Source organism: Monodelphis domestica, chromosome 4 (genome assembly GCF_027887165.1).
Source record: "Monodelphis domestica isolate mMonDom1 chromosome 4, mMonDom1.pri, whole genome shotgun sequence".
Taxonomy (NCBI): domain Eukaryota; kingdom Metazoa; phylum Chordata; class Mammalia; order Didelphimorphia; family Didelphidae; genus Monodelphis; species Monodelphis domestica.
In genome coordinates, this window is record NC_077230.1 from 246,388,293 (window position 1) to 246,411,513 (window position 23,221).

General features: G+C 38.0%; 1 protein-coding gene across 3 annotated transcripts in view; it reads left to right on the plus strand.

The window, feature by feature from the left end:
* The window catches only part of EXPH5 (exophilin 5), a 119,820-nt gene extending 107,068 nt beyond the window's left edge, over positions 1–12,752 (plus strand). For all 3 annotated transcript variants that reach the window (XM_007494875.3, XM_007494874.3, XM_016433873.2), the window contains one exon: positions 3,662–12,752. In XM_007494875.3, the coding sequence (XP_007494937.2) occupies positions 3,662–9,333 (5,672 nt within the window). In that variant the 3' untranslated portion in view covers positions 9,334–12,752. The remainder of the gene's footprint in view (positions 1–3,661) is intronic.
* Positions 12,753–23,221: the final 10,469 nt, after the last annotated feature.

The window sequence follows — 23,221 nt, forward strand, 5'->3', positions numbered from 1 at the left end:
TTGTTAATAGAATTTATTTCCAGGTATTTCAGACCTTCTTTTCCTTCCCCACATCATCTCACAGGCAAAGAATTTGATGCCAGTTTTAAAGCTAAAAAAGCCAAAGTCCTGCCTACACTTGGATGTTGTTTTTTCTTTTTTCTTTGTTTCATATTTTTGGGATTGTTTACCTCATTTATTTTATATTGGATAAACAACCTTATGGACTTGGGTGAGGGGCATCAGTGGGGTGATAGAGGACCAGCCTTGCAGTCAGAATGGCATGAGTTCAAGTTTGATCCCTGACAAACTGGCTATGTGATCCTTAACTTCTCAATGCAACCTAGGCAACCCTCTAAGACTTAAAAGTTATAGATCTGCATTGGTGGAAGGAGTTTCCTCACTTGGAGTTCCCTACATTAATGGAATTACAGGTTTATCCCTTAATAATGATCTTCAGTAACTTTGGGAGGGAGTGTTTTTGGGAGGGAGTGTTGTAAAGAGGTAATTATTTATAACATGTTTTATTACAAGACATTTTTACATTTAAAGATTTACAATTTCAAGATTAAAAATGATTTTTTAAAAGTAATTTGGGGGCAGTTTGTTGGCTCAGGGTTCTGTGGCTTAAGAGTCAGGCCTACAGAGAGGAGGTACTGACCTTCCTAGCTCTGTTACCCTGGGCAAGTCATTTAACCCCCATTGTCTAGCCCTTATCACTTTTCTTCCATGGAACCAATACCTGGTATTGATTCTAAGATGGAAGGTTAAAAAAAAAGTATTTCACAAATCTTAAAGAGCTATTTAAATGTTATCTATGATGATGATGATGATGATGATGATGATGGTGATGATGATGATGGTGATGGTTCCCTGGAGACTTCTTAGTTGCTTCTCTTAAGAACCTTGTTCTCTACTGCCAGTTATAACACTTTAAATAGCCTCCAGGGCAAAGTCCAGGGAGGACTTGACAAGTCACATCAGGATTTTCCTTAATGCAATAACAGTGACAGGAATCCCTCTTATTTCCACCAATTCAATTACAGGTGTAGCTCACTTAATAAAGTAAATGCCTAACTGAACAAAATCATTTTTTTCTTCAAAATAGTCATTTTTAAATGTGCTAAGGGGAACTCACTATTGGAAGGAATTTTAAGATGAAGCTTTTTGTATTAAGGAATTTTTTCATAATTAAAATAATTAACACCCCCTAATTTTTCTATCAGTTGGAATCATTGTAAATTAAATTTTCTTAGAAGAAATGAGTGTACTAGTCCTACTCAGTAGGAAATAAAAGGTTACTTCAAAATGTTAAAATATTTAACACAGTGGTTCAGAAAATTTGACATCTTAAAGTACTTCCATGTTTTATCAGACCACTAAACTGGTAAACCAAGAGAATGCTTTAACCTGATTGCAGCAAGGCATTTAACCGGATCTTTTTTTCTGAGGAAAAGGAGAAATCTGGACCATATGGAAGTACAGTTGTTATGTGGATTTAGAAGTAGCTGAATTTAGAATTCTCATTAACAAATCAGTGTGCCAGTCTGGAGGGAGATCTCTGTAATGGGATACCTTGGGTCCCAGGGCTCAGCACTGAAGACATTAGGATCATAGGATGGGAGGGAGACAGACAGACAGACAGACAGACAGACACCAAAGGAGCCTCTAAGGTTATCTAATTCAATTCCTTCTTGTTATAGTTAAGGGCACTTTGGAGACTTGCTCTGGGTCACACAAATTGTAACTGGTGTAATGAATGACTTTTTCTTTTCCAAGTTCTTCTCTTACACTGGCAAAAACCAATTCTGAGCCTAAATCCCCTAACTCTAGATCTAGTACTTCCCCTACTGTGCCTGCTGCCATGATTATCTTATTTTCAGTTGACATGAAATGCGGGGGATGGATAAATCATCAGATGACAGAAACAAGTTCCTAAAGAGCTTACTAGGATAAAACAACTGGTTGATTCTAAAAAAAGATAGCATTTAATGAGGACAAATTTAAAGTCCTATATTTGGGTTCAAAATATCAATTGTAGATTCTAAATAATCTTGGGTTATAGTAATTAAAGCATAGTGTTGAGAACTAGAGCTGACATAGTTAGTCATTATAGTCTTCTACATATTTTTCAGACCACATTTGGAGTATTGTTATCCATACTGGGTACCACATTTTAAGAATTTTAATTGACAAATTACAGTTCGTCCAACCATAAGGTGGCCAGCATGTTGAAGGAACTCAAAGCATGGCATATGAAGAATGGTCAAGCACTTAACTTAGAGAATTGAAGACTTGGGAACTTAATACTTCTCATCAAATATTTAAAGGGCAATATATGGGAAAGGGAAAAATATAAAGGAAAAAATAAGCATACTTGTATGTGGCTTCAGAAGGAAGATCTAGAAGCCATGGGTAAAAAAGGCAGAAAAGCAGAGTCTGGAACAATGTAAGGAAGAAATCCCTAATAATTTGAGCTGTCTAATTAGGAATAGGTGACCTCAGGAGGTTGTTGATTTCTTATGACTATAGATGTAAGAGTGAGCAGAGGCCAAAAGATTACTTTTTGATATAACTCTAAAGAGACACGCATTAGATATGGAGGCCTAGATGTTCCTTAAGGTCCCTGCCAAATCAAAGATTCTTTAATTCTAGTACTCTCTTCCTCTTCTATAAATCTTCACATATATTCATGGAGGAAAATATGTCAAATATGATTTTAAGACAGAAGAAAAGAGGGAAGAAAACATCACTCATGTCTTTCTCTAAGTTTCTTTCTTAAAATTATTTTTGTCTTAAAACTATTTTTAAAAGTATAGTGAAATTCTGGCAGAATTGCGCTCAGTATTTTTTTAAAAACAAAAATAAAAACTGCAGATCAAGGTTGAAGGGGGCAAGGGACTACTCTTCTTTTCCTGTAATTATAATGTCCCAAATGTGTGAAGGAAGAGGAGAATAGAGAAGCAAGAGAAATCTCAATCATAGAAGTTTAAATGGAAGAGGTACCTTAAAGATCATCATATTCTTCTCCCTCATTCTACAGATGAACAAAGTGAGGCCCAGAGATATGAAGTTACTTCCCCAAGTAAACTAACTGATTGAGGGAGAGGGGTGGAATTGAACCTAGAATTCAATCCAGACATTCAAGGCTAGAATGGATCTTAGATGTCATCTATTCAAGCTGCTTCATTTTACTGATGAGGAAATTGAGCCCCAGTAAGTTTGTCACTTGACTAAGGTGACCCAGATAGCAAAGAACAAAGCCAGGATCTTGAAAGTCCTGGACCAAGACTCTACATAAAAAGTAATACACAAAATCCAGAGCAAATTAGAAGACTAAGAAGACTAACAGTCTACTTACTTCATCCTTAGAATAACACAGCTTTCTGTACTTACTGAAAACATTACAGTTCCTTTTTTTGCTGGGAGGGATCTCATCCCGGTATGTGCCACTCAATATTTTATCATTCTACTTTTTAAAAAACAAAATATCTTGAAAACAATAAAATTGAATGTAACTCATTCAATTACATTCAAGATGACAGAATATATATTGAATCCTAAATGAACATGGCTACTGTAAATGATTTTTTGATAAAAAGGCATTGTATAAATAAACATGAACATAAAACTTTGTAATTGATTTATAAAAAAAAAGATTTAACTAATTTTATCTTTTTAGTTTTAGATGACTTGGACAACAAACTGGCTCAGGAACAAGCCCTAAGTCCAGGGAATACCAGAACACCAATCCACTATGGATTCAGAACACAGACCAGTTCTTATCACACTGGGAGCAGAAATGGCAATCTCATGGGAAGACATGGGAATAACTATGGAGAAATTTCTCATCCATCTATCTATGATATCCTAAGACCATCCACTCCCAGACAAGGTTTTAGAACTTTCTCCTATAGAACAAAAACAATTTATGATATGTATGGTACAAGAGAATACACAGTTTCACAAGAGGAATACAAGACCTTTGGCAGTTCATCTCTGTGTTCTGATAGGACACAGCCACTAGCTTCTCCCACGTTAGGACATTTCACAGCAAATAGCCTACATCTACCGTCGTACTCTGAGAGGAAGAGTGTTTTTTTACCAAGAAGCCATCAGCAGAGTCCAAGGAGAACTCCTTTGTCATCTATTATATGGAACAGGTCATATACTCCTGGAGATGTTCAATACCAAGAAGAGTTTCTGAGGGCAGAATCCCCAATGGAAGTTGATCCTGTCCATCAGGATGCATACCCTAACCAGCCTCAAGGCAATGGGAGAAATAAATTTTACCATTTCAGTAATGTATATCAAAGTGTAAGGCCACATGCTCCTTGGGATAGAACAACCAGTCCTGAGTCATTTGAGAATTCTGAGAACATTCCATTCCACCAACATGAAAACAAATTCTCACAGTCATATTATTACAATACCACGGGTCCTAGAAGATTACAAAAATTTGGAGAAAGTCCTTTTTGGAATAAAAAAGAAGAGTTTCCATCCTTATCTGACTTTCATCACAGAAACAAAGAATTCAATTCTTCCAACAGAGACTTTGAAATGATTTCAACTGATGTAAATGAGGTGTCGGCTATCTATAATGATAGCATTCCTGTACCATCTCAACCTTGGAGAGCAAATTTTTCTAGAAATAAAGAGTCAATTCATAGAGAGTTTAATTTTCAGACATGTGTATCGGAGGACATGGAAGTCCTATCACAAGATAATGGTACCCAAGTAGACTTAAAGGAAAAATATGAGCATTTGCCCACACCTTCCATGGATACAATGGGAAACAAATTCTGGAATGCCCCAGATATTTACTCAAGGAGTCAAGTCAAACTGGATATGCTAGGAAGTCAACAGAAGTGGCCTCCAATGGAAGCAAAATCAAATTCAAAAACCAACTTACCTGAAACCACTCAGAATTTGGCATCCTCAGTCCAGATTCCACATAGAACAGAAACCTTTCAACACTCTGACTGCCAGAATGCTCCCACTATGTCATGGGACCCCAAAAGGGATGCTCCTGATGAATCTGCCTCTTTCCCTTTAAGAAGCCAAAAAGAATTTATTGAAACCAGTGGTGATTCTATCACTGTTAATAGAAACCAGTCAAACACTTGGATCACTGAGTTGAATCCTGAAAAAGACTTGATCAAATCTATGTCAGAAAAAATGGGGCACCTAAACAAGGTTGATGAGACAAGCCAGGTAGATAAAACAGTACCAATTGTCTCTCAGTCAACTATTATGGAGACAACACCTGATTATCAGCTTTCTCTTTCTAGGGACTCAACCACCCTTTCCAGCAATAAATTTGTTTTTAATGCACCTGTCTCCATAGTTTCAAAAAAGCCAACTGGAGTCTTTGGCAAAAGAGATATTTCCAAAATCTACATATCAAACAAAGATAAAGCAAATGCACTTAAAAAAGAAAAGGATTCTACCATGGAAAGAAAACCAGATTCAGGAACTTCATTTCCTTTCTCTCAGGAAAACAGAACAACATTATCTTTTCCCAAACAAAATCAAGGTTTTCAGCAAGAATCAGCAAAAAACAACGTTGGTATTTCCAACATCAAAAATGAAGACTGGAAACTAGAAACTGCCAGTAATCGAAACCCACAATATAAAGGAGACTCATTTGTTTTAGATGCCAACAATATGCAAGGTGGTCAATTGAAAAATGCTTTGGTTCCTCCTACCAATTGTTCCAGGTTTGCTGAAAACCATCATGGCCCATCAGATCACTCCCCAGATCTATTGCCAGATGATGGGCAAAGTCTTCCATCATCTTTTCCTGTTGACAGCACTTCCTTAGCTTCTTTAGTAACTCCCTCAGGTACTTCATTAAATTTCACATCTAATGTATTAGCAAAAGAGGAAATGTTCTCAAAAAAAAGTCTTCTGGGAAAAGATGCATCTAAAAGGGAAAGTGAAGAAAAGGCCTGTTCTGGTAATACGGATCAAAATGATCAATTAACTGTCAGCACCTCAGAAAACCAAGCTAGTGGGGATATCCAGGTACTTGATATTCACAAATTGAAGGATGTTGCTAAGTGCCATCCAGACCATTCTTTCACTTTGGGGAGAGAAAAAGGGAAAATAAGGCGTTCATTATCCTATATTGAGAAGTTAAGCAAATCAGGAAATTTCTTGAGACAGGCAAGTAATGACAGTAATGACATAGTTCCTAATCAGGGTAATTCCCAGTCTCTTGAGACCCTTGACATTTACTGTACCTTCCCAAGAAAATTGACCAGTTTCCTAATCGATGACAACAAAAAACTAGAAAACAAGATAATGTCCACCTCATTTAGGAAGGGGCCCCCTCCATTCCAAATAAAAAACATCAAAGATCCACTAGAGAAATGCTTCTCAAACAAAAATAATTCCAATTCTTCTGAACCGAATAGGCGGTGCCCTGAAGTCAATGTAAACTCTTCCTCATTAAGGTCTACACCTGAAGAGATAACGACAAACATTAGAAACATAGCACCTGCTTCTTTTAGAAAAGGGCCCCCTCCATTTGAAATCAAAGGGACCAGACCTTTTGGGACATGTTCCTCAGATGGAGTGGACAGAAGGGATAAATATGGCTTAGACACAGAACCTTTTATTCTAACACCAAGGCCTGAGGAGTTGATCTCTACCTCTCAGGAAAACAGCCCATCAATTAAAAAACATTCTTTACAACTAACCAAAGGTCATCCTCATGAAGAAAGTTTTCAAGTCCACTCTGAAAATCACAGCAAAATGGCTTCTTCCCAGAAAGATAATCTTGCAAATACCTTCTTCCTCCCTGATGAAAAACATTTATCTTCCTCTCCAGACATGTCAGAAAAGCAAAATGGAAAACCTCTACACAAATACAAGACAACAAGCACAGTCACTATTTCTGGTGATGAAGACAATGTAAAACGTCTTGAGGTGGTTTCCATCTATTATACTTTACCACGGAAGCACAACAAAAAATTATGTGACTTCCTCAAAAGTGACACACAAAGTATAAGTTTATCCCCAGAATCAACCACAGTAGAGGATGCAACATTCCCTATTTCTTTTTCAAAGAAGCAACTCAATTCTTCGGCGCAGTCATTACCAGAAACACCTGTCTCTCCCTATGCGAAGGCATCTGTTAGCAGGTGTCAATGGAGAAAGCATTCTTTCTCCCAGGACACTGAGACAGGAGCTCTTTTTCAGTCACCACATAGTCCATATCCTGGGGCAGAGAAGCCCTCAGCAGAGACATTACAAGAAATGGTTGGAGGCATTTCTCTTTGCGGAGAATGCAATCCTACCAAGACTCCTTCAGCTAAAACAATCTCAGGTGATTTGCAAAGCAAAAGTGTAGATACCTTTTCTTTTATTCCTGGCCATCAACAGGGACAAGAAAAATGGCAGAATCATAGCAGGTATGCCTCTGTCTCTCCCACAGAGCTTCATAATAAACTTGTTAGAGAAAGAAAGCTTGAAAATCCCAAACAGTCCATTAAAGTATATGAAAGAGAGAGCCCTTCTGTCATTCAGACCCATTTGAGAGATGCTAGTAACAGTCCTTGCAGAAGAGAAATCTTGGAAAAATGTGGGCCTTGCAACATAGATGCTATGTCTATTGGAAGCAGAAATTATTCTGGTGAAGAAGTTAATGATAAAATGAACTTAGTATCTGGAGCTAAATCCTTCTATGACAATGTAAGAGAGTCACAGCCAGACTCAGCTGATGGTAAACTGAAAACAGATGACCAAAAAATTATTGAAAAAACATGTTCTGCTTTACAAAGTAAAGACTTCTCTCTCTCCTCCAATTCCGTCAAACTTCAGCCTGAGGAGAGGAACCATAAGGGTCAGCCTGACTTAGAAAGGTCACTGAGGGAACCAAAGGAAGTACCTCAAGAAAAAGATACAGATAAGAGAAGTAATACAGAAAAAGGCAGGTTGGCCGAAGTAGAAGATGCCCCAAACACAAAGGCAAATGAGAAAATGCAGGGGCTGCCCTGTGATCAGCATTCACCTCCCAAGGTAATCGATGAAATTAAGTGTAATTTGGATTGCACCAAAGAGAAAACCAACCTAGAGAAAAGGAAAAACAGACCTTCTGTTAAACAAAAACTGGCAGCTATGTCCAAGGTGAGCAGAAAATTCTCAACAAAAGATATGAGCTCCAGAAGACACATTGCTACCATTTTCCCACAAGAAGAAGTCAATTCCAGTACCAATAGCTTACCTCAAAACACACCAGAGATGGCTCCATCATCAGCCAAATCCACCCTTGGGATCCCAGAATCTACACACGAATCTAAGAAGTCAGGCACTAGTGGGTCTGAGAGCATTGCTCTCCCAACAGCCGAAGTGAGTAAGACTGAGAACCCTCTCCAGCCTCCCTTGGATTCCATCCAGAAGCCCATCACATATGGAAGTGAGCAAAAGACAACGACCAGTAGTTCCAAACCACAGAAGAACAAACTTGAGAATGTAACAGAATCACCATCGAGTAGCACAAACTTTGAAAATGCAATACTAATGGAAAGAGGCAAATGCCCTCAACGTTTGAAAACAGAGCATGAAACCCCCACCCAGCCCATGATTTCCAGCCCGGGGACCAAGGATTTCTCTGATGATCTCAAGAGACTGAGCCTTCAGTTCCCCTCTAAGGCTGCATGCAAGGCTCCTGATAAAAGAATCTTGCCGCCCAGTACTCAGCCACAGCAGAAAAATATCTCACTCCAAGAATGGGAGCCTGACTCGAATCTCTATCGTTCCAAGAGCTTGAAAAACATAAATGAGCCAAGTAACCAGCCACAAATAAGCCAAACTCAGAAAATGCGCGAGCGCCATTTTTCTGCATGTACTTTTTCTGACAATGCCCCAGACAGAGGGAAACTTGGGGATGAATTTCCTGTTCGAAGTGGGCATGGAAGAAGGTTCCGATCTTTTTCTGAGCTCTCTGCCTGTGATGAAAAAGACACCTGGACTCTGGGCAGTGACAGGGCTAGGGCCAGTGGTCCCAGGGCGACAAGCTCCATCTCCAGACCCATTGACTATGGGATTTTTGGGAAGGAACAGCAGCTGGCTTTCTTAGAGAATGTCAAGAGGTCCCTCACAGAAGGGAGGCTGTGGAGGCCAAATTTCCTTAAAAACCCTGGCTTCCTAACAGATGATGCGAATCATCCTGCTGACAAACCGGAATCGCTCACCTCCGGCAAAATGTCCAAAGATGGTTTGTCTCCCAGGGAGGTGCTTAACATCTATCAGGATGCACCTGTTGTGGGGCATTCAGGATCTGACACCGACACCACTACAGATGACGAGTACTACCTGGACGAAGCTGACAAGGAGTCAGAACTCTGAGGCCCCTTTTCAATAAAGAGAATAAACTTAAAAAAAAATAACCAACCATTGTTACTGAGGATCCAGGCTAAATGTCTTTGTAAATAGCATTGTGACCATGAAAGCACCAAGGACAAAAGATCTGGTCTGAGCAGTCCTTATTCTGAAGCAGCCCAAATCCCTGGTTTTCCCCACACCTGCAGCTCTCTGGATTCAGCATAAACAACTCTGGCTTGTGTTTTTTGTTTGGGTTTGGGTTTTTTTTTTTTTTGCCCCTTAGAGATAAGTGTTCTTTTTTGTTTCTTTGAAAGGTTCTCACACTTCCCTGCCTGCCTCAATGGGACTGCCAAGGAGGGTGGTGTATCCTTAGTTTTCTTTATCTTCCTAACCTTTTAATTTCCAATTCAGCTTCCAATCTTGAACCTCTCTTTTTCCTTTTCCTTCACAATTTCTTCCCCAAAAGATGAACTTTATTAATCATCCAGTACAGCTCATGTTCTGCTTTATTAATAACTACTTAAAATGATGGAGATTATGGTGATATAATGATGATGATGATGATAAGCTATTATTTCCCCCATATAAGAAAAACATTTTTACTAACCTGATATGCCTTTAGGGTTGGAGGCTGGTGATTTATATATAAGAAGCTGACTTTAGTTAGACTAATTAGGAGGCATAGAATGCTGGAGCAGATACTGTACTAGATCTGAAACCAAGAATATCTGTGTTCAGGTCCTACCCCTGGTTCTAACTAGCTGCACATCCTTGGGCAAGTCATTTAATCTCTCTGAGCCTCAATTTCCTTATCCATAGAATAAGGCTAATATGACCCATGGTAACCCACCTCACAGAGTTGTTGTGAAGCTTAAGTGAAATAATTCAAGTAAAGTGATTTTGCATATTTTAGAGTACTATAGAAATGTCAGTTATCATAAAGAGCCATCAGAGAGTGAGTTAACTGTTTGAGCCAGGTGAGTTGATCAGGTCAAAGGTATGGGCCATCTAGATTTGATTTTCTGATGGTTAATGAGTAGCATCATCTTTGTAAGTGGAAAAACCCCATTCCTCCATGATAAGCAAGTATTTCTATCTGAAAACTGACTTAACCTCATTATAACCCATGGCTTTTAAAAAAAATTTCCAAGGACTATTACCAATTTTTCATATTTGTGAAGTATAAGTCTTTCCAAAGGGGGTATAGCTTAAGTTGGCAAACATTGAGAGAAAGCATTAGTCTAATTCCTAAATAAGATTCCAGGATATCATATATTTCTGGATATCAAGCTGGTGCCAAATAATCAGATTATTTTACTCTAGTACCCTTAGCATCTTGGCATTTTGGGTTTTTTTCTAATTTTCCACTTTGACTGGGGTAGGAGAGATAGCTCCAAATAACTATGAAGGCCAAAGCTACTAAGGTCTGGGGTGATCAAGGTCATGAAACTGTAGTTGAAATTTTTTGATTTTTGATAGATCTTTGCAAGGAAGACTATTTACTGCCTCCTTAACCTGATGCTTGATTGATTCCTGCTGATCAGGAACCCATATCATAGGAAGAAATATGAAAATTCTTTAATCCTTCTCCACAACTTCTTTTTATAGTGTTCTGTTCATATCTACTTCTCTCCACTCCTTGTCTATTTTTGTTCTTTTATCATCAAGGTAATAATAACTGTCGGTGAAGTACTTAAATATTCTAGGAAGAAAAGAGCATGAGAAGGAAGCATGTGATTATTGTTATCAATGTCTTCATCATCATCATCATTATCATCCCTAGAAGTACAGTACAGGCTATTTTGCATACTGTATTCCCATGAAACTCAAATGGAAGATAATAGAGTAGCCATCACAAATTCTGAATTTAACTTTCATTCATTTCATGAGTGAGTTCTGGGGTCCCATTAAAGGCTTTGGAATGTGGCTAAACCATGATGTTTCAAATCCACTGAGCAGAGCACCAAGACTTTAGCTGGATATGTAATATTTGTAAGAAATTCCTAGGTTCCTTCAAGTTTCCCTTTTTCTGCCCCTGCTTCCCCATCAATTTGAACAACAATTTTCTAGGGCTGCCTTGCACATTCTTTGTCACAAAGTGAGATCATGTCTGTGATATACCACATGAGATGGAGTTAGGAATTTGGAAGCCTAAAGTGATAGGCAAAGTAGATTTGGGACTTAATTATTGTTGAGCCTAAATCCTCGGAATTGGCCATTGATGAGCTCAATCTTGCCGAAATTGCCAACTTTGGGAGTTTTCTATTTGTGGTATTAACCTGGTTCTGAAATCACAAGGACAGACTTTTAGAAGACACCATTCTCCTTCTGTGTCTTTGTATTTTATATAGTTAAAGTACTTCGTTAAAGAAGTGTAGTCATTTTATATGTATTTTAACATACAAACTGCTGCTCTTTTAAAATAGTTTTCTTTTTTGGTATGCATAATTTATATTAGTCCTTTTTATATTCCAAACTTATTTTCTAAGAGATATTCCATATCAAAATAATACCTGTGTACAGATGGACCATTCAAAAGGGAATGAACACTAATGTGTGCAATTGTAAAATAACTATTTTATGTAGATGGATAATGGACTCTTAGAGTCTTGAGTCATAGAGTATATAGCCCATTTAATACCATTTTCTGGAAGCAATTTTAAATGGGCCATTGAGTATTATAGGGCTACTGGTGGTTAATAAAACCATAATTCTTAATAAGTTGTCTACTATGGTAAGCAAATACAATAAGCCATAGAAATTCAACACATACCTGCACTGAAGCTGCTAGTCGTGGGAGGAAGTTGAACTTATTTATGTAAAGGTAAAGAAAGGTACTCAGGAATAAAATCCTCAAATGAAGTGAATTATCTCTTTCCATTTAATCATGCCATAGAATTAGACAAAGAAATCTCATTAAGGAGAGTTCAATTATTGCTTCACAATGGTAATTCTATTTGAATGTATAGCCAGATCCCAATTAGTACAAATAATGAATCCCTTGAAGTGTCCACACTATTAAAACTTAAAACTCACACATTTTCCCATTGAGCTGGAACCAATTACGTTCTTTTACATGATTGTAACTTTGAAGAGTGCAAATTTGAATACTTGAGACCACTTCAGGGAATTCATTATTTTCCTTAATTGTGGCCTAAGCTATATTGTATACTTACATCTGTATATGCTTGTATGTATGTGTGTGTGTATAGATGTCTTGTTTTCTCAACAGCTTTGTAAGTTTACACTGTCACTGCCATTGCTCAGAATGACTAATTATTGTATAATTTTTGAAACAAATAAGCCTTAATGCACTTTTCCTGAAACTTTTTCAAGTGGTCATTTACATGCAATTGCCTCTAAGCCTTTTCTCTGAGTATGTCAATATTATAAAGAATAATGTAATATTAAATTACTATTTTCAAATAAATGGTCTAAATAGATTAGAAGGTTTCATTTGTCTCGTATTTCCATACTGAACTAATAAAATCTGAAGAAGCTTCAGAAAAAAATCAAAATAGTTAATATTATTCAAATAAATGTTCCCGGTAGCTTTGGAGCCTATAGATCCTGAGTAAGAAGAAGTTCAATGTGGATAATTTTTAAAAAACCCAATCCTGCCTTGTCCTAGTGAGTAACTGGATTAATTTGGGCTAGCCCTAGCTCCTGACTCAGAATAGGTGCTTAATAAATATTGCATAGAACCATAGGGTCTCTTGAATTTAAGGAAGAAAAAGTACAAATTGCACTTTAGTTCATTTATCTTCCAAAGTAACAGCTATAATTCTAGCCCTGACCACTATACCCATCTTTGCACTGCTTCTCCCTCCATCCCTGTCTGTCTGCCCCTTCCTTTTAGCCTAAATAGAATGACAGAGTACTTCTAAGAATACTTTCCATTCATTTAAATTGGAGAAGCATTTCTGAAACAGCTGATTTGTTCTAGGAATATGCTAGGCTGTGGGGATCCAAAAACAAAAACTAAGTGTCTTCCCCAATGATGTTACAGTCCATGTTTCAGGGAAGCTGCCTCTCTATTAGGAGAATTGGGGTGTGAACGAGACTTATTTAAACTTGTTATGAATGCCTTACAAGCTAAATACACTTAACTAAAATGTTTTGTGAATTTCATAGGCTCCAAGTCAATTCATTTCTGTGAGGAAGTTCTGACTGATGATGCTACAGACTGCATTAGTAAGGAGGCTGAATTATAAAAGCAAAGACTCCAGAAGCCAGAGTGCAATTCTAGTAAAAATATATTGAAGTTGGGGTAGTGAGGTGGCTTGGTGTATAGAGCAGGCCTAAAGAAGGAAGGTCCTCAGTTCAAATGTGACCCCAGACACTTCCTAGCTGTATGACCCTGGGCAAGTCACTTAACCCCCATTGCCTAGCCTTTACCACTCTTCTGCATTGAAACCAATACTTAGTATCAATTCTAAGACAGAAGGTAAGGATTTTTTTTAAAAAAAGTATTAAAGTAGATTAGTGAATTTGAAATAGGGCAGCGAGGTAACCCAGTAGATAGAGTGTTGGGTCTTGAGTCAGGAAGACCTGAGTTCAAATCCAACCTGAAACACTTACTGCCTATATGACCCTAGGCAAGTCACTTAATCCTGTTTGCCTAAGTTTCCTCATCTGTAAAATGAGCTGGAGAAGAAAAAGGCAAACCACTCCAGTATCTGTGTCAAGAAAACCCTAGATAGGGTCACAAAGAGTTGGATGTGATTAAAACTACTGAACAACAAAGTGAATTTGAACTCTCCAGCATCTTCAAAAATATCTCCTTGTAAAGCACTACATCTCATGCTGCACCTCTTGGAATCCTTAGCTTCCTTCAAGGCTCCCCTTAAGTCCCATTTCCAAGAGCAGGACTCTCCTAAGTCTCTTAGTTGTTTGTCCACCCCCTTCCCCATCACTATGAATTTTTTAATTTTTTTTTTGCTTTTATAGAATCCCTACACAATCATCTGTGAATATATCTCCACCTAGTAGAATGGCAGGTCAGAGACTGTCTTACTTTTTTGTCTTTGTGTTCCAAGCAACCATTATGGTAGCTGGCACATAGCAGGCATTTAACAAATAGATTGGCTGACTCTTGATTTATAGTGATGCAATATGGAGATGATTATGGGTAAGGATCAGACCCATTTAGACAAGTGTTACTGAAGTTTGATTTATTCTGATTAACTGGCATTGGTGATACCATGCTAAATGAAAGAAAAATCTAAAAAGTATTAAGGGAAAAAACTGTTGAAACACTTGCTGTTGCTTCCTTCAATGTATAGTATGGATGGGATATACATAATAAGTAGCACTTAGAACTAGTCAGTTCCTAAACAACTCTCCTGATTACCTCTAGAATCAAAAATTGTGTTAAAGTTCTATTTTCTCTGTATTCTATCTAGTGTCTCTACAGAGTACTGATAGAATAGAACTTTGTTATGTTTTCTAATGATTTTTTTTTGGTAACTGGTATTCTAAATCAAGACAAAGTTGGAAAGTCATTGTATATCCAGGTCTTTGAAGCTGCCATTTATTTTTCCCAGTGGGAAACAGATCTAATTTAAAAAGACACACACAAAAAAAAAGAATTACCTTGGCTACTTCGGTGAGATTCATATCTTGCTAGTCCTACCTGGCTCACCAAAAATTGTTATCTTTATAACAGTGGAGGGGGAAGGAGAAGGGAATATAAGGGATGGTGAGAGAGACTAAGTATGTGTGTGTGGTAGAGATGATCAATGATGAGTTAAACTCTGTTTAGCTCTCCTCCCTCTCACTAAAGGGCTCAAGAGGGATATCCCTGTGATGATGTTTGAGCAGGGATGGACAGAGACCATTGTCCAGATGAAAAGCTTCTGTGGATTGAGAAATAGACTTTTCCCAGGGCTTAGCTAGAGCCTGGGACCCAAAAAAACCTCCTCTGAGCACAGTCCTGTTGGGAAAGGCTGAATGGCTCTCAGCTCTGGATTTTACTTTGACCAAAGCTGGGTAGACAGCCTTTCTCAATTCCCTCTTGGCTTTCTTTTATACTTATTTCTTTTCCTCTAAAAAACAACCTTGATCTAACTTCAATTTACTCAGAAAGGGGTAATTTATTGTTCTTGAAACAGGGGAGAGATAGGAAGGAGGGATTAGGAAACCCTAAGAGACACCCAACAGTTTGTGTTTTTTCTGCCCAGCCTACTCAAACGCCTATGGCTTCTGTGGTTTTTCTTCCTTCTCCCTAAACTATCTACTGCACTACACTGAAGCAGATCACTAGTGTCCTTCTTGGGACAGGTCTTTAGGGTGCCCTCTGTAAGTTTCCAGGGTTGAACGTCCCTTAGCAGCTGGTATCTCTGCTCCTTTGGTGGATGTTCCAGTGATTTCAGGAATCTTTCTTGTCCTTCAGTGCAAGGGGAAATTGAGGCAAATCTCAGGTATCTGTGAACCTTAAAAATTCTCAGACTCTACTTCATAAGGATAGGATTGTAAACCTTAAAAAAATTCCCAGTCCCTACTTCATAAGGTTGGGTTAAGACCATTCCCCATTGGGACCATTCACCATTTGGGCAGTGAAGGTACTTAGATCAGGAATGTGAGAACTCTACTTAGATCAGGAATGTGAAGAACTCTACTTCACCATACTTAAGCATGCCTTAGGGGAAGATAAAGTTGTAAACTCTTTTCTGAACAATGAAAAGTACTTAAACCCATACTTACAGTGGGACAAAAGTTCTTAAGCTATGCCTATTTTAGGACTAATACAAAAGGGTGCTAAGTACCTATAAAGGTCAGGCAACTTGTGAACTTACAAGGAGCAAAGAGGTGAAAACTTACTCAGAGATTCTAGTCTACTCAGGTGTGAATTACTCAAAAGATTAGTCTACTCAGGTGTGAACTAAGAATGGTCTGTCCTTTGAAAAATGTCTACTGTGATTGGTAGCTGGGAGAACTTAGGGGAGGAGACATAGGAGAAAATTCCCTTTAAATAGGAGCTCAGATTCATTCAGATGGACATTCAGATTCAGGATTGAGTTGGTGAAGTCAGCTGAGATGAAGCTGGCCTGGTGTCACTAGAATCCTTGCTTGAACAGATCTTGTGGTGAGTGATTAAGGACTGACTGATCTTTCTTTTAGGGCTTAGGCCTGGGTTGGCCAGGGCTGCCCCGGGCCGGCCTATCCTTTTCTCATTATTCCCCTTTTCTCTCTTTCTCTCTTTAATTCCTCATTGTATTAAATTAATTAAAATCTCTATAAAACCCAGTTGACTTGGGTATATTTCATAATTGGGAATATTTCCCTGGCGACCACCTTATATTTGATTTAAAAACAAGACACTGTCTTGAAACCATATTTTCTGTGGTCACAATTTAAACCATCCACTCTTTTATCTACTACAATTTAAGTCTTCCACTCTTTTAATCACTACAGTTTATACCACCAACTATTTTAACTATTACATATCTCAGTTTTGGGTCCTGAGCTCAGGTCTTCCACTCCCATCTCCCTCAGAGTCCAGTGAGCAAAAGACCCCTTCCTTTGTTCTATATCCCAAAAGCCTCTTTGCTCCTTCCAACTGTCACTCCTGTCCTTGCTTCCAACATTCCAAATGGTCCCCCTCTATGCCAAGCTTGTTCCTACACTAGGAATTCCAGCATAAAGTAAAATATGAATACCTGTAGCCTTACTCAAAAAACATTTTTGTGCCAAATATATCTTTGTCAGAAAGAATTCTAGAGTGAAAAAAAATTGTGCTAAAATATATTTTGGTTCAAGTATGGCAGGTACATTGTGATTTGAACATATCTTTATTCTTTAAAAAAATCAAGGGGCAGAGGGGATGCCCATCAATTGGGGAATGGCTGAACAAACTGTGGTATATGTTGGTGATGGAGTACTATTGTGCTCAAAGGAATAATAAAGTGGAGGAATTCCATGGAGACTGGAACAACCTCCAGGAAGTGATGCAGAGCGAGAGGAGCAGAACCAGGAGAACATTGTACACAGAGACTAATACACTGTGGTATAATCGAACGTAATGGACGTCTCCATTAGTGGCGGTGTAATGTCCCTGAACAACTTACAGGGATCCAGGAGAAAAAAACACCATTCATAAGCAAAGGATAAACTATGGGAGTGGAAACACCGAGAAAAAGCAACTGCCTGAATACAGAGGTTGAGGGGACATGACAGAGGAGAGACTCTAAATGAACACTCTAATGCAAATACTATCAACAAAGCAATGGGTTCAAATCAAGAAAACATCTAATGCCCAGTGGACTTACGCGTCGGCTATGGGGGGTGGGGGGGGGGAGGAAAAGAAAATGATCTATGTCTTTAACGAATAATGCTTGGAAATGATCAAATAAAATATATTTAAAAAAAAAACCAAGGGGCAGGAGAACGGAGGTCTTGGTCCCCATTTTGCCACCAACTTTGAATGTCATTTTACTTTTTTTGAGTTTCATTTTCCTCCTCTGTAAATTTAAGTGGTTAGATTAGATCATCTACATTTCCATTTCTATAGAATATAATCAAATACAATTTTATTAAATTCTCTTTAAGGCCAGACTTGGGGGTCAGTTAATTCAACAAACAATTATTAAAAACCTTCTATGTACCAGATGCTAAAGATAGAAAGATAAAAACACATGGTCCTTTAATCTCAAGGAGCTTAAATTCCAAGAGAGGAAATAAAGCATGTCCACAAATTAGACAAGGTACACAAAGGAACAGTTCATACAAAGTGATATCAGTTGACTCAGTGGATAGAGCCGGGTCTAGAGGTGGGACGTCCTGAATTCAAACTTGACCTCAGACACTTCTTAGCTGTGTAACCCTGGATGAGTTACTTAACCCTCATTGCCTAGCCTTTACCACTCTTCTGCCACAACACACAATATTGATTCGAAGACAGAAAGTAAAGGGTTTTGGTTTTTTTTAAGTCTTGAAAAGAAGTATAGAATTTGGAGTCATTCTATATAGAGATAATTACTATGGGCAGATGAAATCATTAATGGTGAGAATGTAAAGAGGAAAGAAGACAAGGACAGAATCTTGGATGATGGTCACTTTAAAGGAGAAGAAAGCAATGAGGAAAAAATATTGTAAGAGGAATATATCATGAAAGCATATGAAGAGGAAGGGAGCACCATGACAGATTTTCTTGATTAAACCAAAATAATTTCTATGCATCAAAAAAACAAACAAACTATAGCAAGACTCTGGACTTAGTTATTTCTCCCCCACAAGTATCTAAGGATATATCTAAAGAATCAGGGACGTCTTTCTATTATTTTGTTGTTTTTCCGTCTTTTCAGTCCTGCCTGACTTTGTAAACCAATTTGTGGTTGTCCTGGCAAAGATACTGGAAAGGCTGGCCATTTCCTTCTCCAGCTCATTTTACAGATGAAGAAACAGAGGCAAACAAGTTTAAGTGAACTGCCCTGGGTCACATACCAAGCAAATGCCCCAGGCCAGATTTGAACTCAGGAAGATGTCTTCCAGACTTCAGGGCAAATACTCACTCAATGGCATTTCTATAATGCCGCTGGCTTCAGTCTCCATTATTGTGTGTCCTTTACACTGTTCACTTCCCAGTGATTAGTGCCACAGGTCCATTTAACCAATACATTTCAATTAGCCTTTACAGAAACGCAAAGATTTTCCCTAATACCTGGGAAAGAATGAGTTTAAATTTAATTCATTTTCTCCATAGCATCACCCTACTGGGTTTACTTTCAAATGCAGCACAAGCACTGGATGAGTCCTAGTCCCAGATAATGCTTGGATGGGCCTCTCAGGTCATTCCAGTGGGGCTTTGATGTTGGACTGGCTGGTCAAAAATCCTAATAAACTCTGCTCCTAGACCTACTGGAAGTTCATTCCTAAGCTTTTCCAGCTCCCCTGGTCATATCCACCCCCAAACTCCTTCATCTAAAAAGCCAGAAAGAAAAGACACAACAGAGCCAGAGATAACACCAAGGTCATTTGCTCTCAGCTTCCCTGTGGCTCCAAGTGATGGAAGGCTTGAGTCCCTCAGCTTAGCAGCCTCCTTCTCTACTGTCAGTGTGTAGAAGGAGTCAAAACCAAGAGACTCAGCTTGGATTACTTTTGAATGCACCCTATTTCTGCCTCACAGGCCAGCTGACATCTCATTATATGGCTGTCATACAAGCAGCAGTCACAAGAAAGTCTGTGGCGAGTTTCTCATCATGGCGGAGGGCACTTTCAGTCACCTTCTAGGGAAGATGGAATCATGTTTCCTATCTGAGAGGGGAAAATAGTAGATTGCCAGAAATATTGTTCCCAAATATTAATCCAGACCTATGACTTCATTGGCATAGTAAACTCCTACTGATAAAGACTGGCAACTAAAAGGCTAGATGACTTGTCAAAGGTTACATAGCCAGTGTGTTTCAAAGGTTGGGAGTGAATCTAGATATTTATGCTTTGAAACTGGCTTTGTACTATTATACCTTTGGCAAATATGGCATAATGATTTGACATTTAACATATAAATGCAGAGAGAGAGACAGAGAGGGGGGGAGGGAAAGCAAAGAGAGAGAAAGAGTGAGAGAGGTATTAAGTTTTTACAGAGAAAATTTACAATACTTTTGAAAAGAGGCCAAGTGATATGAATGGTTTACAAAATAGAAAACACAAATTATTAAAAACTTGAAAAAATGTTCAACCTCACTAATAACTGAGGAGAAACAAATTAAAATTACTCTAAGATAACAATTTATATCCAGCAGATTAGCAATATTAAATTGGCAAAAATTAAAATGTTGAGTTGGGAAAAAATAGGGACTCATGCATTACTAGTAGAGTTGCAAACTAGTAGAATCTTTTGGGAAAGCTATTTGTCATGCATAATAAAAGTATCCAAAATAATTATACTCTATAATTCCATTGTTAGTATCATAAAAATATTATGTGTTCAAGGATTTCCAAAGAGGCATTACTTGGGATTGTAAAAAAAAAAGGAAAAGGAATTAGGCAATGACCTAAATCCCCCAAATAATAGAATTACATTGTGGTACACATTAATATAATGGAATATTATGATGCAAGTAAAATAGACAAGTATGAGGATCATGGAATTTAGAAGCAATTTGCTAAATAATGCAAAATCAAAAGAGTAAGGAGAGAATAGAATACAATCTTATGATTATGAAAGGGAAAATGAATGACAAAAAAATCTTAGAAAGATTTGTGTCTAGAAACTTTCTCATGATATTTGTATATTAAAAAATTCATTTTTTAAAAAAAGTAAATTGCCAAGCAAGTTGATGTTGATGTTTATTGTCAGTGCTTCTTCTCTATCCCAAACTTACTTTGCATTTATTTTATATGTGCATATACATGTATTAGACATATTTTCTGTATTTCTGTACATGTTATACCACCTGTGTGCCAGGCACTATGGTAAGATATGAAGATATAAAAAAGAAACAAAAGACAATCCCAGGTTGGGGATGGGAAGCAACTAAGTAGCTCAGTAGATTGAAAGCCAGACCTAGAGATGGGAAGTCCTAGGTTCAGATCTAGCCTCAGACACTTCCTAACTGTGTGACCCTGGGCAAGTCACTTGACCCCCACTGCCTAGCCCTTAACACTCTTCTGCCTTGGAGCCAATACACAGTATTGATTCCAAGATGGAAGGTGAGGGTTTAAAAAGAAAAACAGTCTCTGCCCTTGAGGAGTTCATAATAATAGGGAAAACTAGTAAACACACATATACAAGCAAGCTAGACAGGACCATAGAAAATAATTACGAGAAGGCATTAGAATTAAGAGAATTCCTAGGAACAGGGTTTTTGCTTTTGGGCTTTATAGCACTTTCATTGTTTCTTTTGATTCCCGGTTATGTGCTAACGTACAATTGTCTTATAGTTTTGATAAGCCTCAAGGATGCTTATGAGCGATTGGAAGGGACAGAATCATTGAGTTGTGTGGCCATTTTTTTGCTATCAAATCCCCCTTACATATGATTTGTTAGTAGGTGTTTGATCAGTGCTTGTTGATTGATTTGTTCAGATTCAGGACTCATTCACCTCCTGGTTGCTTTAAAATCGCACCTAACCTTAGACTAGGTTTTTCCTAATTGCTCTTTGGATCTCATTTCCTTTTCAGGCTTACCTGGAGACTCAATTGCCTTCTTGCAACTCCTATAAGTAACTTTCCTGCTTTGAATGAACCAGGTCTTTTATGGACTGTTCCTGCCCAAATCTGCCCCAGCCTTGCTAGTAATGCATCCTAGGAGACTTCAATCAGTGACATGGAAACTGGTTGGCTGTAGACCCAGTTTGCTTTGGAAAATGGCACAAGAGCAACCATTTGTGGCCTTGGAGAAAGCCGTTTCAATAGAAAATGAAGCCAGATGCCAGGAATTTTTGGTGAAAGGAAAGACGTTCAGAATTAAGGCTATTTTTTTTTTTTCAAATGAAATTTGGTAGAGGAAAAAAAAGTAGGACAAATTTAAAGGAAAAAAGGCAGCTTGGTACAATAGAAAGAACAGTCATTCTAGAGGCACAACATCATGGAACTTCAGTTTCCTCCCCTTTAAAACAAGAGATGGCCTCATAGGTGATCCTCTCAGGGTCCCTTTAGAATAGGGAAGACCAATTATGTTTGCATCCATTAAAAGGGACCTGGGAGACAGAAATTGAAGAGTCCAAAGGTAAAAGGAATGATTGACAGACTCATTTCCTAGAAGAGATACCAAAGGCTGAGCTCCCTGGCACAGCTGAGGAAAAATACCATCCCTATGAGAATGAGGGAAAAGAAGAAAGGGCAGCTGAGGGCATATTAAGGTTTAACAGAGTGGAAGAAGGAATGGAGAGAGCTCCGGTAAAATAGGCTGAGGGAGGGAATCAAATTTACAATTTAAGCATGCAGACATATTGTCAGAAACATAATTGGCACCTGAAAGCCCTAACAGTGATCCCAAGATTCACCATCACCCTTTAAGCTACCATTTATGATTATTTCTATAAATGGAGCCAATACTTGTCAGAGACCTTTGTGCAGTCCTGAAAAGAGGTCAAGTTGGATGGGTCTAGTTATTCTGGGAAGCAATTTGGAACCATGCCCAAAAGGTTACTCAGTTGTTCATACCCTTTGATCCAGCAGTACAACTACTAGGTCTACGCCCTCAAAGAGATCAAAGGGAAAGGGAAAGGTCCTATATGTGTGTATATATATTCCAAATTTATAAGCACTTATTTTCTCTCATTCCCCACCCCCCAGGGGAAAAAATAAAGAAAAAGAAAGCTTTAGTACCAAAGCATAGGCAAACAAAACTAACGCTCTTACTGGCAATGCTCAAAAATGTTTGTCTTATACATGTAAATATATATATATGTGTGTGGGGGTGTGTAAATATATATATATATATATATATAACTATATATTCATTAATTCATTTAGCAAATCTTGTTGTGGTGGCAACGAATTGGCAACTAAAGGGGATGATTGGAAAATCAATGAGGCGATGATTGGAAAAATGGTGGTACATAAATGTAAGGAATACTATTGTGCAGTAAAAGACAAGAGAAACCTGAGAATAATTGTATAAACCCATGAAAATGAAAGTGAAAGGAACCAGGAATACAATTATACTAAAACAGCATGGTAAAAACAATTTTGAAAGTCTTAAGAACTCAGAACAACAATAACTCAAAAAAATATAACCCCAATAATTCCAGAGGATCCATGTTGAATCACGTTTCCTAACTCCTGACAAAGAGGTGATAGACTAAATTTGCAGAATAAGAAAAATATTTTTGAGCATTGCCAGAAAGAGAATTAATTTTGTTTGCCTATGCTTTGTTACCAAAGCTTTATTATTTTTTAAATTTTCCTGGGGGGTGGGGAATGAGAGGGAAAAAAGTGTTTATAAATTTGGAATTATGCAATAAAA